This window comes from Equus asinus, chromosome 8 (assembly GCF_041296235.1).
Source record: "Equus asinus isolate D_3611 breed Donkey chromosome 8, EquAss-T2T_v2, whole genome shotgun sequence".
NCBI classification, from domain to species: Eukaryota; Metazoa; Chordata; class Mammalia; order Perissodactyla; family Equidae; genus Equus; species Equus asinus.
In genome coordinates this window covers 44,829,178-44,849,770 of record NC_091797.1, presented here as the reverse complement: position 1 = coordinate 44,849,770, position 20,593 = coordinate 44,829,178, and the positions used below count along the sequence as shown (strand labels likewise).

The 20,593-nt window shown below is 42.3% G+C and overlaps 2 protein-coding genes, 3 non-coding genes and 1 pseudogene across 5 annotated transcripts; 3 read left to right on the top strand and 3 right to left on the bottom strand.

The window, feature by feature from the left end:
* Nucleotides 1-40: 40 nt before the first annotated feature.
* On the top strand, nt 41-2,927 carry LOC106837811 (histone H2B type 1-C/E/F/G/I-like). The gene has a single exon (XM_070515499.1). The coding sequence runs from the start codon at nt 190-192 to the stop codon at nt 568-570; it is 381 nt and encodes a 126-aa protein (XP_070371600.1). The 5' UTR covers nt 41-189; the 3' UTR covers nt 571-2,927.
* A 3,128-nt stretch (nt 2,928-6,055) lies between these two features.
* On the bottom strand, nt 6,056-7,191 carry LOC139045875 (histone H4). Its single transcript, XM_070515497.1, has one exon. It carries the CDS (start codon nt 6,423-6,425, stop codon nt 6,114-6,116), a length of 312 nt encoding a protein of 103 aa, XP_070371598.1. The 5' UTR covers nt 6,426-7,191; the 3' UTR covers nt 6,056-6,113.
* A 143-nt stretch (nt 7,192-7,334) lies between these two features.
* Nucleotides 7,335-7,406, top strand: TRNAM-CAU (transfer RNA methionine (anticodon CAU)). Its single transcript has one exon. It is a non-coding gene; the product is annotated as a tRNA-Met (tRNA).
* A 2,383-nt stretch (nt 7,407-9,789) lies between these two features.
* Nucleotides 9,790-15,096, bottom strand: LOC139045874 (adenosine 5'-monophosphoramidase HINT1 pseudogene; annotated as a pseudogene).
* TRNAR-UCG (transfer RNA arginine (anticodon UCG)) lies at nt 12,048-12,120 on the top strand. Its single transcript has one exon. It is a non-coding gene; the product is annotated as a tRNA-Arg (tRNA).
* A 3,908-nt stretch (nt 15,097-19,004) lies between the features above and the next one.
* TRNAS-GCU (transfer RNA serine (anticodon GCU)) lies at nt 19,005-19,086 on the bottom strand. Its single transcript has one exon. It is a non-coding gene; the product is annotated as a tRNA-Ser (tRNA).
* Between the last annotated feature and the right edge of the window lie 1,507 nt (nt 19,087-20,593).

The following is a 20,593-nucleotide window of genomic DNA, read 5'->3' as shown; positions in this document are numbered from 1 at the left end:
GAGCTACCGGAAGAGCCAATGAGAGTTGGCGTTAAAAGAGCCTATCAGAAGTGAAGATAGTAAAATAACCAATCAGAAATCCTCACTTTTCGATCCCTAATTTGCATATACATCAAACAAATACTAGGGGTTTTCACTAGCTAGGTATTTTGTTCGTATTAGTTTAGAAGTATTGGTTAGGTTTCTGTCATGCCTGAACCAGCGAAGTCCGCTCCGGTCCCGAAGAAGGGTTCTAAGAAAGCGGTGACCAAGGCGCAGAAAAAAGATGGCAAGAAGCGCAAGCGCAGCCGCAAGGAAAGTTACTCTGTCTACGTGTACAAGGTGCTGAAGCAGGTCCACCCCGACACCGGCATCTCGTCCAAGGCCATGGGCATCATGAACTCGTTCGTCAACGACATCTTCGAGCGCATCGCAGGCGAGGCGTCGCGCCTGGCGCATTACAACAAGCGCTCGACCATCACCTCCAGGGAGATCCAGACGGCCGTGCGCCTGCTGCTGCCCGGGGAGCTGGCCAAGCACGCGGTGTCGGAGGGCACCAAGGCCGTCACCAAGTACACCAGCTCCAAGTAAAGGTATCTGTAACAGCGCCAAGGATTCAAAAGGCTCTTTTAAGAGCCACCCACATTCTCTCAAAGATCTGTAACTCTCCAAACATGTTGAAAATGGCTATAGCACTCAGTGTAGTAGGAATTTATTAAAATTTTGGGACACGTTATTTTGTTACAATTTGTAAGGAACGCCTAGTAGTAAATCTGTATTCAGTTAACTACAGTGTGTTCCATTTGGCTCCTACGCTTAATTACTAAAGGAAGACGTATCCTAGGGTTCTGTTTTGATCTCTTTCGTCTAGAGCTGTTTCCACCACGAGCGTGTTTTTTCCAGTTTTGGTTTCATTTTGTCATCCTGATTTCCCTTGATCGGAAGTAACCAGGGGAAAATACTGAGTCTTAAACAATTTTGAGTGCCCCTAAGTCTAAACAAAAGTGAGAAGATACAGCATTCTTGAAAAAATGAAACATTTTGGAGCTTGCTATGTTAGCTTGCAAATGGCTGGAGATGCCACTGAGAGAAACCACCTGTGCAGCCTGTGTTTCTAACCCACAGCACATCTCTGCCAGTCTGTCATACGCGCGTCCTTCCAAGTCCACTAATTTCACAGGAAACATCGTTCATGGATTATTTCACGTAGCTCATTATTACCTCTTGGCAAGGTCAGGAACTCTGTTTTATCATCCACTAGAATTTTCTACCCAGCTTAATATACAAGGGTGTAAGAGACACTACAAGCAACAAGATAACATGAGGGAGGAGGAAGCAAGTGAAAGTCTCCAGTGTTACTTCAACCACCTGTGATTCCTGCTGGGTAAAGATAGGAATCTGCCTCAATCTGTCAGCCTTTTCACTTTTCAGCCCTGAGAATTCCCAGCTCTTCCTAAACTTTCTCCTTTGTGTCCTAGAATGACGTTGTCCACAGCTGCTTCTTTATTTCCTAGGATTTTAAGAGAGAAGGGTTACAAGAAATCAACATTTGGGTGCCCCTCCTTAGCAACTTGCTGGTTTTATCCTGCAATCACCTGTGAAATGGAATCTCCCATTTTACAGCTGAATGACCTGAGGAATTAAGGTTAAGTAACTAGCCTCTTACACACATAGATAAATAAAACTGGGATCTGAATCCCTGTCTGTCTAATTCAAAGGACTCTTTCCACACTATTTGTTAGATTTTTGCAAGCGAGAGGCTAGCTGCAATCACAGGAATGGGGAAATAGGGTGAAAGGGAAAATAGAGCATTGGAATCAAAGTAAAACTGGTCAGAAGATACACATGTTCTTCAGGGCACAACAAAGTCCTTCCATCAGCCAGTTTCCTTTAAAATATATATATATAGTGAGACTTGGAACCTAAGGAACACTTGGCAGCAAGTTTACCTTTTCTGGGCACTGTGGTGTGTGGAGGAAACCATGGGTGTTGGCAGTGTAAACCTGAGTTCAAAAACTTCATTTTCTACTTATTAGCTACGTCTTTAATCTACAAATGCCTACATAGGAGATTGCTGTAAACATGAAATAAGTGACTCAATTTTGTAATGGGGCTTGTGAAGAAAATTCCTTAAACCCCATGTATAATTAAGACATTCATTTCTTGCTCTCCAAAGCTAATTTTATATAAATTTTAAGACAATGTTTTCATGAAAGAAAGAAGCATGCACGGTTTAAGGGGGAATCCCCCAGGACTTGACACAGTCCTGACTGCCTGTTTGAATGCTAAGTTTGGGCAAATTACTTAAACCCTCTGTGAGGATGTCCTTACCTCTAAAATGGGAATAGTAATTAGTTACTACCACATAGCATTGCTGGGGTGATCAATAAAAGAAGACAAGTAAAGCACTCAAGATGGTGCCTGCACAGAGAACATTCTCTAAAATATTAGCTGTGGCTACAGCCTCTGGTTGAAGTGACATAAGGAAAGTGTCCTGGGTGCCCACATTGGAATCTCAGAGTCCTGAGGCCTTGAACAAGGCAGTGGGCCAAAAAGCCTACTAGCATTTGACACCAGTTAGGGTTCCTTGTCTGGCAAATCCCTTTTAACAGTCTACACCCCTCTTTAGAACCATCTCTTTCCCCTGAACTGTTTTGAGGACAACCTAGTGCCTGTCAGACTTCCCTGCCTTTGCTTGCCAATTCGAGTAATATGTGGCGTATTTTCCAGGGACCTTCTGGTGCCTCCCTAGAACTGAGTACCTCATTTAATAGTCAGATGTGTTGGTTATAAGGAAGGAACCCTGGGAACTCACATAAGAGCTGATTATTAACTTTTTTTTCCCTTTTTTCTCCCCATGCCCCTTGCTCCCTTTGCCCAACCTCCCTGTAGTATCTGGCCAGAATGAAGAGCCATCTTCAAAAAAGTAGCTACACTTTTAAAACTCAAAGAGAATCAAGAAATCATTGTCTACAATCATTCCCAGACTAGGAAAAGCTAGGGTCACCCCCAAAGACTGATGTAGCGTTGCCAACAATTTAGAAGACTATTATCAGTCTTATTTCATGAAAGAATTATCCTCTTATCACCTCGATGGTATTAAGGGTGGTAACTTTAAAATAAGAAATCTTTATGCTAAATAAATTTGGCCCTTTATACCAAAGAAATTGAATTAATTTTTAATATTAAGGAAAATTTACTACACTAAAATTTAATATTAAGGAAATGTTCTCATTTTGACACAGAATGGAGAAAACTTTGACACATACTAACACTATCCATAGATGAGCATTTGGGAACCACTGATTTGTTCAAATCCCTGCATTTCAAAATTGGAAAAAGTGTTTCTGACTCAGCTCAGCTAATCAGAGGAGGGTAGGAGTAAAGCAGATTTCTTGCCTATTTCCCCTATCCTATCTTAGGATAATATTTATTCTGCTTGTTCTGAGAATCACAGGAGGGAGGGAGAATTACAGAAGAAGGCACTTGTAAAATTCTAAGTTATGAATTCACATGTCATGAATACAGAGCAAACACTCATTTTTCTGACTTAGGGCTCAGTCCTTGAACTGCTTCTCTTCATCATCAACCCTCTTTCCTAAGAGATGTCATCCGATCTTGTGGCTTTTTTCGTCTCATGGTAGTTATACCATGACAACTCCCAATCAGATTTCCAGCCCAGACTTCTTCCCTAAACTGCAGACTCATATACCCAACGGCCTATTTCATATATTCCTCTTAGGTATATAACAAACATCTCAAACGACGCACAGCCAATCCTAAACCTCTGATTCTCCCAAAACATCTTCCTCTCATAGTTTTCCCAGTTTTAGCAATTGGCATCTCTATCCCAGTTGCTGGGGCTAAAATCACTGAGATCATCCAAGAATTTTCTTTCTCTCATACTCTACATTCACTAGCTCAGGAAAAAACTAGAAACCCTAACTTCAAAATATATACAGAATCAAGGCACTTTTCACAGCTTCCTACACTAACACACTGGGCCAAGCCACTGTCATCACTCAGCTGCGTTCCCACTCCTACCCTGGCCCCATCACAGTCTATTCTCCACCAGCACATCTGATCATTTTAAAATATAAATCAGATCATGTCCAGCCTCTGCCGAAAACCCTGCAAAGGCTCCTACCTCAGGCAGAGTAAAGTCAAAGTATTACACTGGCTTACAAGTCCACACAGGAAGTGCTCACTTCCATTTGCCTCTCAGGCCTTATCTCCTTTTCCTCCACACAACCTCACCCCTCCTCTGCCACCATAACTCTTTGTTGCCTCCAGGCTTTCCTTCTTGGTCTTCCTTCTATTTGGAACTTCCCTTTCTCAATCGTTTTTCCCCAACCATCACTTTATCATAAGCCTTTCCTGACCATAACATTTCAAACATCACCTCCTTCCTCCACACTTGATGTCTTTCCCTACTTCAGTGATCCGCAGGGCACTTAGCACCATGACACACTATCTGTTTTACCTGGTTTGTTTATCCCCACTCCAATAAAATATAAGCTCCACAAATACAGAAATGTTTTGTTCACTGTTATTCAATGCTCTAATTCTCAGAGCATAGAACAGTGCTGTTTGTTTGGTAAATTATCCTCATATAACTTTATCTCCTCAAACTGGTGCTTTAGCTCCGATAACATCTGGTTCTTTTCTTATTTAAGCACTAGAGTCCGTATCTTTTAGACGAGATTCAAAATGGCTCCCTTGATTTTCCCGAAGTCAAAGTATCACCGTACAGATTACCTGCTGACCACAGGGAGGGAAAACCTGATTTTACAATGGAATTAATCTCCCTAAACCAGTGATCAATCCATCATCTCGAATTTGGATAAGCCTGACCTCATGTGCCCCTGATGTGCAAATAGCCTATACATAGCATCTATAATCTGTTCCTTGACAACAAAATTAACATGATTTCAATCACGTCTATGGAAATAACTTCTACCTTGTAGGACATACAGGGTATAGAAGTCAAGTAAAATGACCCCATTTAGGAAACAAGCCAAACCAGAAGGACATTCTAAAGGTTAGGTCTCCAGCAAATGAATGTCCAAAACAAGAAGTGGGGCTGAGGAAAGAGGAGAAAACTGTTGTACCTAAAGAGACCTCAGGCAACCAAAGGCGTGCTGGCATCTTCCCCTGAGCAAATCTGAACTCTTAAGATATTTGGGGCATAAAATAGGGATTTTTTTAAATGTGAACTAACTGACAGATATGAGGGAATTTTGTTTTCGTTGTCTGATTATGTAACTTTTTTTATAGTGCATACCTAATAATTTGGGGTGAAATAGCCTGATGCCTCTATGTATACTTTAAAAAAAAAAACGCTATCACGTCCACTTGACAAACTTAGGTGACATTTATATATCATTGATCATTAAGTAACATCCTAAGTTTCCATAATAGGATGTCAGAAATATATTAGCCTCTATGCTGAACACTTGCCAGCTCTCCCCACTTGTGTATTTTAATTTTTCCCCAAATGTGTTTTCCTCTACAACAAAGGCTGATTCGCCAAGGAAAAACAGCAGCGCGCGGCCGCCCGGGTCCAGGAGCGCGCGCTCCTCCTAGGGCAACGCGCCCTTCCGCCCACAGAGTCGCTTTGTTCCGGGGCGCCCCTTGCCGCCGCCGGCGCGCGGGCTTTCTTTGTTCTTCGCCCTCTCCGCCATTTTGCGCAGGGGAACACAGGCAGGGGAGGGCAGGATCGCCCCGCCATCTCCGGGCAGTTAAACCCGACTTCTCCGTAGAACTCAAAAACCACGCACACACGACTTAAGTACTGGAGCACTAAGCAAGCAGCTTCTTGGAGAAGCAGATGAACAATGCTACGCGAGATTCACCGGCAAAAGAAACAGTAATCCGAAAATCTATACACTTAAACACTAAGGCAACAACGTATGTAAGCTTAATGCCATAAAATACCCCGTTTTCAAATAGGTGATCTTAAAGCTACAGCTGTCTTAGAACAGGACGAGTTTTAAACGCAACCAAGCTACGCACTTACTAGCTAGCAACACCGAAACGTTCCAATAAAAATGCTAGGCTCTCTTATGGAAATACGTGGGCGGCCCTGAAAAGGGCCTTTGATTAGATGCAGTAATTAGCAGAACACAGACAACTTAACCACCAAAGCCGTAAAGAGTGCGACCCTGGCGTTTGAGCGCGTAAACCACATCCATGGCAGTAACGGTCTTGCGCTTGGCGTGCTCGGTGTAGGTGACCGCGTCCCGGATGACGTTCTCCAGGAACACTTTCAGCACACCGCGGGTCTCCTCGTAGATAAGACCAGAAATGCGCTTAACGCCGCCACGGCGGGCCAGACGCCTGATGGCCGGCTTGGTGATGCCCTGGATGTTATCCCGTAAGACCTTCCGGTGGCGCTTAGCACCCCCTTTTCCCAGTCCTTTTCCGCCTTTGCCACGACCAGACATAATGACGCCGCTCAGATCAACTCCAAAACAGCGACAGAAAGACCTGGGCAATTTCTTTATATGTGCGGATTGCGGACCTAATTGAAGACTGAAGGCGCGCAGGCGGGAACGTCCGCTCGGCCTACCGGCCCCGCCCCTCGCAGACCACTTTGGAATGACGTCACTGCTCACTCGGTTACCCGGCCGCCGAGGGGACCCTCTGCGGAAGCGTCTCCGGCACGGTCTGCGTCCCCAATTGGGAATTTTCGGATCTTTTTTTACAACTGCGTCAGACTAAAGAAATTCACATTTTTGGCTGGTTATCTTTTACTGCTTGGGATGCGTTCGGACGATTGCACAAGAGCCTTGTCCCACATGCCCAGAACTGCAGCAATCTTCGTTGGAATGCAGAGTGCTGCTTTGCTGCCCCCTTTAGTGTTTCTGGCATTTCTGTTCCCTGCGGCAAAGCCCCTCCGAAGCGAAAGCCACCTGCGGAGGAGTTTAAAAATTGCGAGGCATCACCGTCTCTATCTCCAACCGAAAGAAGTCTGACTAAAAGAGTTTTCTTCCCGAAGGCGAATACGTGGTTCGTGATTCCGTGGCACAATTCTCGCCTGCCGCGCGGAAGCCCGGGTTCCTTTCCTGGTTTGTTTTCCTTCCCTGTTTATTAAAACCTGTGATTCTCGTTTGACTGTCTAGCCACCCCCCACCTCTGCGCCCAGTAACAATGTGTTAATGTTTACTTCTCTACTCCCAGTTTTGTTTTCTCCTTGTTTCTGGTAGCGACATTATCCTAAAGAGAACTGGCAACTTTTGGTAGCCAAAATATTGAAATAAATAGGCGACCTTCCGCAGACTTCCTAAAAGCTAGTGAGTAAATAGCCTCTGAGTACAGTTAACAATGTTCTTAGAAGTACTGCTTCAGCGAGAAGCAGAGTGGCGCAGCGGAAGCGTGCTGGGCCCATAACCCAGAGGTCGATGGATCGAAACCATCCTCTGCTATAGTGTACTTTTTCCCTCTTCAGTTGAAATTCTGTAGCTTAGTGTCACAATAAGGAAACAAAATGAAATGGAGCCCTTCTTTAAGAAAAAAATCTGAAATTAAAATTATTTCCTGAAAATAAAGGTGAAATTACGTCCTCTACAGGTAAGAATGTCGTTCATGGATACTCAGTTGTCACTAACTAATATGTCCTCTCATAGTAAACCAGATTTCTTCTGGTTGCCAAAGTGACCGAGCTATCGTTGCCACCAGTTATCATGACAGTTCTTATTGCGCCATGAAGCCAGGAAAATGCTGAAATACGCTGAGTGCAGGGGTGAGGGTAGGGATGGAAGCTGAGGTATGGAGTTTTATTTCCTTCTCTACATAATTCAGAAAGCACTACTTGTTAGGTCGTTGTGTCCATGTGATAAGGCCATCGACTAGATATCCTCTTGGCCATCCTGGTACAGATTCTTTCAACTACCAGTCTTAATCTTTGGAGTAAATAAGTGACAGTTTAAGGCAGAGTGCAGTTTTGGTGGCCACGATTGAACTCTGACCTGAGAAAACCGCTTCTGCAGTCGCTACTGGTAAATGTGTCTCTATCCTCTACCTTCCTTTACAGTCTGTAACAGAACTATTCTCTGTGCTTATTTTTTAAAGTATATGTGTGGACTGTTTTATATTTCTTTCCTTCAGAATGGATTCCTATTAAGGGATTTATGTCAGATCCTGTGCTGGGTGCTAAGAAAAGGTGTTAAGTAGCCTACAGTCTAGACATGCTTTTAAACAAGAATACATGTAAGTACGCATAGCACAATAAGATATTTCTTTAAAAAAGATTATACACTAAATGCAGTGGGAACAAGTGGAAATGATGGTTGTTTCTGGTGGCCCCATGGCCACCCACTAGTTGGGTGATTCACTGAAAGAACTCACCTGATTCAACATATTCTCAAGGTTAAGATTTATCACAGCAAAGGAAAAAGTGCAGACACAGCAGGAAAAAGATATACACAAGGAAAGACTAGAGAGGGCTTTCTTGTCCTCCAAAGTCCATTTGAGAAATGGAGCCCAAAGTTTGTAAAAGGAGCTGGTTACATACCTACCATGTGACCAACCATGGAGTGGACTCTAAATCAGACACCAGGTACTTAACATGAATTTTCATGTTTACTTTAAATATGTGACCACCTGGTTCATAATGACCCTCTACTTCAGGTAGAGAACATCATCATTACCCAGCAACTACGTGAACATTCTAGTATTTTAATTCTCAGAGTATGACGAAGGGTCATCACCATGGCTAGAGAGATACGTGAAAACTGAGGGAAATCGATTTCCTCCGTTAACTTTTTGCCCTGGCAGTGGCCTGATTCAGAAAAGGTGGTAGATTTTGAGTCAAAACTTGAATGAGTAAGAGTTTGCCAGGAAGTCAAAAAGAAGAGGATTCTAGGCAGAAGAAACACAAGGAGGCATAATCGTTAAGGATTTCTTGAGAACTACAGAAAATTCAATGTGATAGAATATGGAGGTGACGGAGATGGTAGAAGGGGGATTTGGAGAGGAAAAAAAGGGGCTGTGTCCTGATCACCTCCTATTCACCCTGTTGGCGAAGAAGGGATCCTCTGCCTGAATAATATGAGATGGCCGAACACATGACACTCAACACTGGACAAATGAGGTTGGTAGCAGGTTACTAGTCACATATACCCGCTACCTGGAAGAGGAGGACACTGCATGCCATGTGGAGCCACACAGGGGTTAGATTCCCAAGCAGAGTGAACCAGCAGGGACAGTGGGAGGTAAGCTTTGTAGTAACCAGAGGGTGGGGTGACCCCTGGTTCCCTTCAGAAAATGTGATTGTCTTATTTTGATAGTTTCAGGGGCTAACAGTGAGATGAAACCCATTAGGTTGAGGAGCCAGCGGGAGGCACCTGGTCTGGCTGATAGAGGAGCTGGCCTGGTGGAAGGAGTATCCGCTGAGAGCAGGTGAACTCACAGTTAGGCCTTTTGGGGGCCTTGTGAGGCTCAAAGATGTCAAGGGAGCACTTAAAATTTTAGGTCTTACAATACAGGCTGGAGTTGTGGCAGAAGAGATAGGGAAAGGGCCGGTCATAAGGAAGGGAGTATTTGATACAAACAAGTTTAGATTTTGTTTTTCTATGGGCAGTAGGAAACCATGACCAATTTTGATCAAAGGAGTAATATGATCAAATTCTCTCATTAGAAAAAAGTCTCTGGAGTTTTCAAGTTTGTAGTCTGGTCCTTGATTCTTTTTTAGTTTTTGTTTGTTTTCACGGTAAACCATGCAACAAATGTCTTTTATAATGTATTTTTTAAAAACATTATTTCTTCAATCTCTCCATATACAGGCAAAAATAAGTGTACTATTTGACATATTGAAACTTGCCCACTTGATCATTGCCTAGAAAAGAGAAAATTATCCCTAAAGCTTACTAAACCAGGAGGCCAATTCATCTGCCCGCCTCCAAGAACATGGAGATGAATGTGACAGATTGTCTCCCATCTGAACCCTCATTCACTGCTCTTCATAACCCTTCCTCAGGCCCAGATCAGCAGCACGTTTCTTGTCAACAATCATTAAATGTCCACGGCTTTCCTCATCATCTGCTACGGATATCTGGGATACACGTTTACTTGCGTATCACCAGAAAATATGTTGGTATTTGAGGGGAAATGTCATGGAAACGAGACATCAGTCATCCTCAAAAATGATTTTGGCTGGATTTCCTTGCCGATGATCTTCTCAAAGATGGTGGTTTCTCCGCCAAATCAGATGCTTCAGTCTTGGCTATCTCCTCTGCCATCTCCTCCTTCCACTTCCCTCCTGCGCTTCCTGAGGAGGAGGGAGGAACCAAATGAGTGGACAGAGCTTGATTGGTTTATTTTTCAGCAAGTCATTTCTCTTCTAAGATGGGAGAGAGGAGATGGGGAGTTTAGAACATACTTTTTTTCACCTCAATATATATATTCACTATATATATATATATATTCATCATGTATATATAAATATATATATCACCTTAATTTGACCACTCCATATTGGTCAGCTCCACTCCATGTTTAATGCACAACTTAAACTTAACATGTCCAAACAGCACTTCTGATCCTGACTCACACTCACACTGCACCCCAAAATGCTGCTCATGTGGTGGTCCCCATCTCGGTAAATGGAAACTTTGTTGGTGTAGCAAAAAATCTTGGAGATATACATGACTTCTCTGTTTCTCTCACATCCTCACTTCAATCAGCAAATCTTTCAGAACGTATCCAGAATTTAACCACTTCCACCAACACTACCCACGATGCTTTAGCCACCGTCTTCCTGCTTCCCGGAAGAGAGAAAGAGAGAGAAGAAAAAGTCCACATTCAGATTTTTGCAGGATAGAAGAATCTTTTTGCTAATAATCTCCACATTAAAGATGATTGCAAAATTCAAAAAAAAAATGTATTTGAGAAATTCAGCCCATTTTTATTAAGCTGCTACTATTTGCCAGATGTTATTCTGTGACCAGGGAAAGAAAGACTATGTAAAAGGCCTCATTCTGTGCTCCAGAAGCTGCTAATTTACTAGTCAAGAAAAGCCAAGACCTTTCATAAGTGAGCCAGGAGGGCCAACGCGCCCAGTGAGTCTAGGATTTAAGAAAATCAAGGAAACGCCTCATGTGTGGACTGCTGACATTATCTTCAAACAAGGTGCCTGAGGTCACACAGATTCACTGACAAGGCTGAAAGAAGCAATCCAAAATATAACTTTAGATCTGTATCACGTTATTAGGCCACCACTCTACAGAACATTATAAATTCTATAAACACCTCGTCCATAGACTGATTTTAATGCAACATGTTTTGTGTTGACTCATCTGTTAAATTTAAAAATTGTGAACAGTCACTATTTTTGTAGTCCTACTGTAGTGTTTGTTTCTTAAGATGTGGAAGCCTCAAATAATAGTAATGGCCCTGGAGCTCTCTAAACCCCTGAGAAACACCAAGAAAAGCATTCCTTTCTTCGTTAGAGACATACTGTCAAAAGTGCTCAAACGTCATATTATAACCATCAGAGAAAGTACTAGAAGAGCTTGGGAAGGGGGAAATTGTTATGCCTGGGGGGCTGCAGATATCCACGCAGGATGGAGAGAAAGATATTCGTACAGACGCTGCCTTTAGGAAGACTGCCTTCCTGGGTGCAGTTTCCGTGACGACAGTCCGGACCGACATCCCAAGTACCTCGGGTCTGAAGATGGTGAATGTGGTGAGTATTAATAGGGAAGAAACTCTGAGTTAGCCTATTAAAAAATATCCGTCCGTGCAGACAATATGCAATATTTTGCCATATTTTAGATGCCATAAACTCCAGGTTTTCTGCTCGGGAGTCGTTGAGTGAACGACTTTTCTCTCCACGGAGTCCCTATATACTGCAGGACCGAAATCATTGTCAGTCCCTACCCTTCCTAAGGGCCGACTCCGTGGCCCCAAATAACCCGCGTAATCTCGAGGTTCCGTTTTCCGATGACGAAAAGCGCAGGTGGCGCGGGCGCGGCGGCCTTTTTGTCATTACATGACTCGTAGGACTCAGGACGGGGCAGAAAGGTCATTGTACTTTTTAAGTGTTACAGCAAGGTCGGCTTCCCGCGGACCACGTGGCCTAATGGATAAGGCGTCTGACTTCGGATCAGAAGATTGAGGGTTCGAATCCCTTCGTGGTTACGTTTTCATGCTCTCTTGTGAAAACTTCTTACCATTTCTCCTGGGGGAAGGGGAATCACCTGTTACTTATGTCTTCAGAACCCTTTTCTTTCTTCGCGCTCTACTCTAAAGAGGTCATTCTCAAAAGCCTTGGGAGAACCAATGTCAGGGGTGAAGAGGGGCTGAAAGTCAAAACCTGAAAGGTTTTCCAATAATTTGGAGGCTCTCAAGTTCTCCCCAAATTTGGATTTTGAGCGCCCCATTTTCATTTTTACAGGCTCGGCTTGTCCCGAGCTTCTTGAAAAAGGGAATTCGGGTCTGTAAACCGAGCTCTCTGGAACTGCTGAATCTCAGACGAACGCCAGGCCCCAGTGACTAGCACAGTGGGGAACCTGTTGCTCCCCCTTCCCACTGGCTTCGCCCTGGGCTACAGTCCCTTCACATTTCTCTTCTAGTCTGAGTCTGTGTCCTTCGAAGTTCTAGCTGCTGCGGGAGTCTATGTTACTGAATGTGTATTCTCCTCCCCTCACTATCCATCTTAACTTCCTCTTTCCTTTGGTTTTGTTGCTGTCAAAAGGATGAAAACAACTCATTTTCAAACCTAAATTACAGAACACAAATATTAAGCTCATTAAAGAGCCCAACTGTTCACAGAGTGTGTATGCAAACAGGAAGACAGAGGAGATAGCTGTGCAAAATATATAAAAACACATTTTCATGCATGCCTAAATAAACTGAATTTAATAATAATTTAAGATGAAGAAACAGTAATTTCCAATTGTTAACTTCATGGTGAAATATATGGTGTTTGATTCCAGGTCTGAATATTGGTTCAAATCACATGGGGTGCATGACTGCTTTTGTTAGGTCAGAACAATGAATATTAAGGTAATAATTGCCTCTTCCTTTCCCCAGGCTCTTTCTTAGTCGCCCATGTGACTCTGGTTCCCTCTAGTCATCTGTAGAATCCAAATTGTACACAAAAGTTGAGGCTTGAAGGTTGATTCCCAGACGTTGAGATTTCTCAAACCAAAAAAGTTTCAAAATCTTAATTTGTATAAAACCACTCCCTGCTTTCTTCCTTGTAAAACATACCATTTACGCTAAATATCCTTTTATGAACCAGAGAAAGGATATAAGCTCAAAAGAAGAGCAATCTTTTAAAGCGAACAAAGATACAATTAAGAAATACTTATGTTGCTAGCATTTTTCCGGTTTCCCAAGAATGTGCGAAATCTTCCTCCTCTCTCCCTGGCGAGCATTTAATCCTCTGGACCAGAGGATGACCCAGACTTTCTTTGGAGGCGCACACCCTCCCCAGGCATTTAATGGAAGTGTAAATTGTGATCCAAGAAGATAAAAATCTTCCTGACACAAATTCTTTCCCTCTGTCTTCTTTTTCCTTCTCCTTTTTCCTGCATTAACAGCAAGGGGATACCAAAAGGCAAAGACAGCCTTTCCAGACTGGAAAGTGCCAAAGAGAAGAAAATTGGAAAAGGGCCATCTGCACACATCCTGAACCTTAAATAGTCATTGAAACCTAGGGGCCTGTCCCAAAATCCAGAGAATAAAAACATATGCACCCTCCTGTAGAAGTGTAAGCCTTTCTGCTTTGAGAAGGGGATTCAAAAAAAGATAACCAAACACTCTTTAGAGATGGATGAAAAGAGTGACTACAAGAACAGAAATAAAGAAGAAAGATTCCTGGGTGTGGATTACAAACACTGGGAGTTGGGCCCTGCTGGACAGCAAAAGAGCAGATTCATACATTTAAATGTTTATGGAGCACCTACCAGGTTCCGATCTCCATCCCCGGCCACTAGTCTAAGCTCTAGGATTCTAGGATGTAAGATCTAAGATTCTAGGATCACAGTGAACAAAGTACACAAAAATCTGTGTCCTTAAGAGATTTGGGGGGTAGGAGGAGGGGAAGGGAGCAACACAGAGAACAGAAGAAAAACGAGTAGATTTTATAATATGTAAGTAAATTATATATTAGAGGAGAGAGGTTCAAAAATGTAAGGACTTTTATTATGACCTGGAAGGAGAAAAAACTATGTGTTTCAATCACCTATTGCTCCATAACAAAAAACCCCACAGATACTTAAAAGCATATAACAACAAGCATTTATTACTCAGGCATCGGAAGGTGATTGATCTGAGCTAAGCTTAGCTAAGGCTGTACTTTGAGCTGTGGGGACAGCTCCGCTTGGCTCCTCAGCTCCTCGCTGCAGGAGCTCTGCTAGTTTGAAGTATGTTCATCCTGGGACTATGAGTGAAAGGACACCAGCTACCCAGAGGAAAATTCCTCCCGTGAAGATGGCAAGGATGCATGAGGGCCAGCCCAACCATGAGGGTATATTTAAAAGCCCTGCTTGACTCATGTCTGCTAATGTCACAGTGGCCAAAATCTTTCTCATGCTCCAACCCAATGACAAGCGGCCTGGAAGGAGAGTCCATCTCTTAAGGAGGAACTGAGAAGTTATTAGGCATAGGGTTTGGTACAGGAAGGAATGAAGAATTGAGGCCAATAATTTAATCATAAGAAGAGTCAATGCAGATTTATGAATTTTAGAAATCATTAATCCTTTCATATTAATATTAAACCTTATTGTATTTCATATTAAAAATAAGTTATCAAATGTATAAATTACATGCATTTTGAAGAGGAAAGCAGCCCCTGACAGCCAGGAACTGGTCTGACATTAACAGCTAGGCCTCGGTGTTGCTAGAAGCCGGCCTGGCACTCACAACTAAGGCCTAGTCATGTCCTGTTGAGCATAAATAATTTCAAAGAATGCCGACAGACAAGGCCACTTTGTCAGCATTATGAAGCAAAATAAAAACAAAAATAGTCCATAATCATGTCTGAGCACTGATAAAAAAGAAGAACATTGTCCAAAGAACAAAAATAATCAAACATCCCCTCTTTCCTCGGTAATATAAGTGACTGCTGCTTTTTTCTTTCTTTCTTTCTTTCTTTTTTTCTTTTTTTTTTTTTTTACCAATTATAGCTATAGTTCTGCTTTGATCCTCTCACCTTCTACATAAAGGTCATTAAGATACCTAATCATTGAATTGCTGAGTCACTTAATAATTCACCATGGTGTTTTATCTCCCTCATTGCAACAAGACAACAAATCTAACTTTCTGCAACTACAGTGTGTCCCTCCTGGTTTTTGGTAGGAGATCCCCACCAATCTTGAATTTTGAAGTACTAAACATCATAAAGACAGAGGAGGTTAACATTTACATGACATCTCCCCTTTGTCCATCACTCAGCCAGGTTAAGGGGAGATGGGTTAAAAAGTTGAAGACAATCTTTGCATATCATACAGATAACAATTTTTTCCAGTTTGCTGTATTTTAACATGCTATATTTTTGTTTAGATATGGGATGCTTTTGGCCAAGTGATAGTTTTTAATGTTTATTTAGCAACTTTATCAATCTTTTCCATTGTGATGTGCTTATATAATATAATTTTAATGGTCTGTAGTCTTCTATTATTTAGGAGTAATATACTATGTGTGACCAATCCCTTACTGATTATACACTTCTGCTGTTACTGCTACTCATTCTTATAAAGAGCTCTGTGTGTATATTCCTATAGCAGGTAAATATCTGCATATGTCCTATTTTCTTGGGATAAAATCAGAGCAGTGGAATTTCTGAGTTAAAGAACATATATGTCTTTAAAGCTTTTGATATGAATTGCCAATGATCTTCCAACAAGGATTTCTGATTTACAATGCCTCTAGGAGTGTGGTCTACTACTTATTAGCAGACAAATGTGAAAGTAATTATACTAATTTCCGTTATTAGAAATGGCTTACAACTAGAAGAACCCACAAGTAAAATATACAACTATGTACTGGGGGGATTTGGGGAGAAAAAGCAGAAAAAAAAATAAAATTGGCAACAGTTGCCAGCTCAGGTGCCAATCTTTAAAAAAAATGGCTTATTTGCATATTATCTATTAATAATATAGACACTAATAATATAATTGATATGTTTCTCTTTTGTTTCAATGGTGTATCTTAAGCACCTGAAAAAAATGCCTGGTACATAGTAGGTGTTCAATAAAAAGTTGATTAAAAAAAAGGTAGTGGGTGCTGTGGAAAAAGTCAAGCAAGGGAAGGGGATAGGGAGCAGTGGTCAAGGAAGTACCAGTAGAAGTGATATTTGATCAAAGGAAGTAAGGATGTGAACCAAGTAAATATCTAAGAAGAGTTCCAGGAAGAGGGAAGAATAAGTGTGAAGGCCTAGAGGTAGGACTGTGCTTGCAGTGTGCAAAAAACATCAGGGAAGCCAGGGTGGGGCCAGCCCCGATGGCCTAGTGGTTAAAGTTTGGCATTCTCTGCTTTGGCAGCCCAGGTTTGCTTCCTGGGCACAGATCCACACCACTCATCGGTCAGTGGCCACGCTGTCGTGGCTGCTAACATTAAAAAAAAAAAAAAAAGAGGAAGATTGGCAACAAATGTTAGCTCAGAGTGAATCTTTCTCAGCAAAAAAAAAAAAAAAAAAGCCAGGGTAGCTGGGAGAGATTGAGCAAGAGAGAGTGTAAAAGAACATAAGGGCAAGAGACCATCGTGAAGCAGATCATGTCTTTGGGGCCATGAGTTAAATTTTGCGTTTACACTGAGTGAAACAGGAGAGGGTCAAAGGTTTGGAGCAGATGAGTGACATCGTCTGACTTAGCTTTCAGCAGAATCTTGGGGCTGTTGGTTTGAGGATAGATTGTAGCAGAGCAAGGTGAGAGGAAGCAGGGAGAGGAGCCAGGACGCTGATTCATGGTGGCCTGGACTGCAGTGGCAGCAGTGGAAGTGGTCAGAAATTATTTGATTCTGGATATATTGTAAAGAAAGAACTAAGGTGCTTAGGTCTTTCCTATTTAATGTATTCTTCCTTCCTTCCCTCTTTAGTAGTTAAGAGGAAACAGACCCCTTGGGTTTCAAAGAGGTGAGGGGCAGAGGGGAAAGTGTCCCAGCTCTCCCTCCCTTCTTTAGAACAAGACAAGAGATTGACACACTTAATTTGATGTGTATTAAAAGGAGTGACCAATACCCTGGGTATATTCTGCCTGCACAAAGTTTTAATTCTTTTCCCTACCACCACCACACACAGACACACACACACACACACACACATACACAATACATCTTTAAGTGTTTACTTTATAAATATCTGTTGAATGTGCAAAGTTGGGGAGACAAGGATATAAGAGGGTAGTACCCCTTGAACCTCATTCTCAAAGAAGGTAAAGTGAGAAAGGATGGGCAGGAGGGTAAGATGCTCAGGCATCCAGAACATCAATTATCTCTGATTGTTGGTTGGTGAAAAAGCAAAATATGTAAAGCATAACACCCAATTCCTGAAGACTCCTCTTTGGCCTCCAATCTGGATCATCAGCTCCCAAGTTTTTGTTTCCACTATTAAATGGATTAAAGTTTGCAAACCATCTTTGAACCATATATACCATATGAGCCATATATTGTTAGCAAAATTGATGCTTCTTAGGTTTCAGTCTCATGAGGTTTTGGGAGATCCACCAGCTTAAGACAAGTATACTTCAGAAGAATTTTCTAGGTATCAAAATTCACCATCCCAGTCACAGGGTTTGAATATGTTGGAGAGACCTCACTGCCTTGACCACTTGATCTAAAAGAATTTTGTTCCCATGAACCATAATAAGGAAATATTGGTTACATGATTTTTTGTTGTTGTTGTTTAACAATTAGTTTATGTGGTCTCTACTTCAGTGTCCTCATCCATAAAATAGAGACAGATAGTAAAAGGAGTCCCTTCAAATTTTGTTATTCTACACTGTGTATCCCTGTCCTCGCTGTGGTTTAAGGTGAAAACAGTTGACGGGAGATTTTACGGGATTATGTGCTAAAATTAAAATGTAAGTGGCAAAAGATGATCAAAGGAGGGAGAGAGAGAGGCTGGAGCGCTTGGAAAAGATCTTTGATTTGAATTAATTCAACTAAGATATGAAGAGGAGCAGGATGCTTTCGTTTGCAGATTCATGGGAAAAGGATTTTGCCAGAAGTGAGCAGAGACTTTCCTGGCGGAAGGAACCACATGAGCAAAAACAGAACATGTGGACAGTTTCTGCTTCGGGAGGCGGGGACCAGTGGTCAGATAAAGCTCGAGTTTGACGGAGAGGTTGGGAGGGTAAGAAGTGATAAGGTGTTAAGAGAGAACCTTGGACCTAGAAATGTGCCTGGAATTTAAAAGGCAAAGAATATTCGACAAAAATTGCCGAGACAGGGGAACCAAGACTGAGGAGTCTGTGTGTATGTTGGGGGCGGGGGGGGGGGGGGGGGGGGGGCCGGGCAGGAGAGGGGCGGATGAGTGAAGAGCATGGCCAGTGGTCCTCGACGCAAGAGATGCATCCCAATGTGACACCTCCAACCCCACCGGCGACTGGACCCCACTGTCAGAGACACTGATTTAACTGTGTCGAGGGTGCAGAGGAAACATGGGCATTTTGACAAAATGTCCCCGTTGCGTGTAATTTGCAACACTGAACAGCAGGCAGGAGGGAGGTCGAAGGCTGTTTAGGCAGGGGGTTAACAAGCATAACGAAAGTCAGAGGATCGGGAATCTGAGTTTTTGACAGCCGTGGAGAAACTGGAGAAGCGGTTGGCGCACCTCTACCTGGGCGGAGGGAATACAGCTTGATTCTTAACTCTCTCATAAACTTCGTGTAACGTAAATCTCTAACCTTCCAATACTCTATAAAACGGGATAAATAAGTAGGAGGTTATTGATAATGAAAGTTATTTGTCACGTCAGTTCTTTTTTTTCCTCCCCGGCATCCCTTAACAGCAATTACCTGAGAAGTGTCTTATTCACAAAGCGCTAAAACCTCACTCCCACAGTACAGTGGGGAACTGTACGACGAGGATGGGATTCGAACCCACGCGTGCAGAGCACAATGGATTAGCAGTCCATCGCCTTAACCACTCGGCCACCTCGTCGCCTACGTGTGGCTCCCTGGATAAATATTGTATTTCTTTACTCAACGTAGTTCTGTTGCAATTTCTATTGTTTTATCTTATGAAAACGATGTCTTTGCTCTCTATAAATGGTCCTCTTGCTATGAAAAAGGAAGAAAAGATAAAGAAGAGACTACGTGGGGCGGGTGGGGGGAGGGTTGTTGATGGGGGGGTCGGACGGAGCGAGGATGTGGACTTGAATAAAAACGACTAAATACACTTTCTAAGGGAAAATGGGAAAATCTCACAGGGAAGAATGGAGTTAGTGACTGCTTTTGTTTTATAAATAAAATTGAATTCTGTCATTTCTATTAAACCATGTATATTAAGACCATCGTTAAACTAGTTATGCTGTATTTATTATTACTGGATACTCCTCGGCAGGGTTCTCAGAAGGATGTCTGCCAAATGCGACATTAACGCCTCTTAGAAATAGTCATCTCCAGTCTAGGAAGCCCAAGTAAGTGATTAGTGAAGAGATGGGAGTGATAGGTTAAAAGGTCAAATTGTTATTGGTTCTGATTGTCAGACTAAAGATTTTGGACTTTATCTTAAATAGTTTTAGGGTTATCTGAGTGGTTTTGTTTGTTTTACCCAGGGAAATGTGGTCAAAATGATGTTAGTATTGTCATATTTTATTATTACCTATTTCAATACCCTCTAGCCAAAGATCACCAGGAAGTCTCCTGTAGTTGAATTAGTTGGGGTTTTGCTTTCAGGAAGTGAGGGAATAATTCTGCAATTGGATATTTTAATTTTATTTAGAAAGTAAGAATAGAATGAAACTGAAGCTGTAAAACTAGTGGTCCCTCATGCTACTTAGTAGAAGATGTTTGGTATTTTTGTGGTTTACACAGTGATCTTTTCCTATTGTCTGTTCTTAGCCAAGATTATGAAATGTTTTGTTGCTGTTTGTTTTTGTTTGTTTCTGTCTCATTTCATCAGCATCAGAGAATGACCTTGTCTGATGCTCCTGTTCTGTGAGATTGTTTACGTGCATCGAAAGAATCCCATGGCCTAGCAGTGAGTGCCAGGCCGGTTCCTGACCACACTCAGGCTTATGTATAGAGTCACGCCAGCTCCTGGATGCCGGGGGCCAGAGGAGTTCATGGGGGAGTTCTTTTGCTTTCACTGAGAGCACTGGAGGATATGTTTTCAAACTACGGAGAGAGTCAACAGAAGGAATTTAGGGCCCTACTGACAGCTGGGATTGCTGCATTCAGAGTCCAGAATGTTAACCATCACATCGGGACCTTTGTACAACAAACCTTAAAGGAAGACTTGTATACTATTGCATCTGGTCAGTTTATCTTTAAAATGTTTGGGTATAGATTCAGTCTAGGAACATTAAGAGAGAGCGTCCTGTATGGAGACAACGGAAGCTCTCTGATAACTATGATGGCTTGGCTCTCACCCTACAGTCTGGACATTTTCAGGTGTGTGTTCAGTGTTAGCCTACAGAGAATTTGCGTGAGCTCCAGAGAAGAGT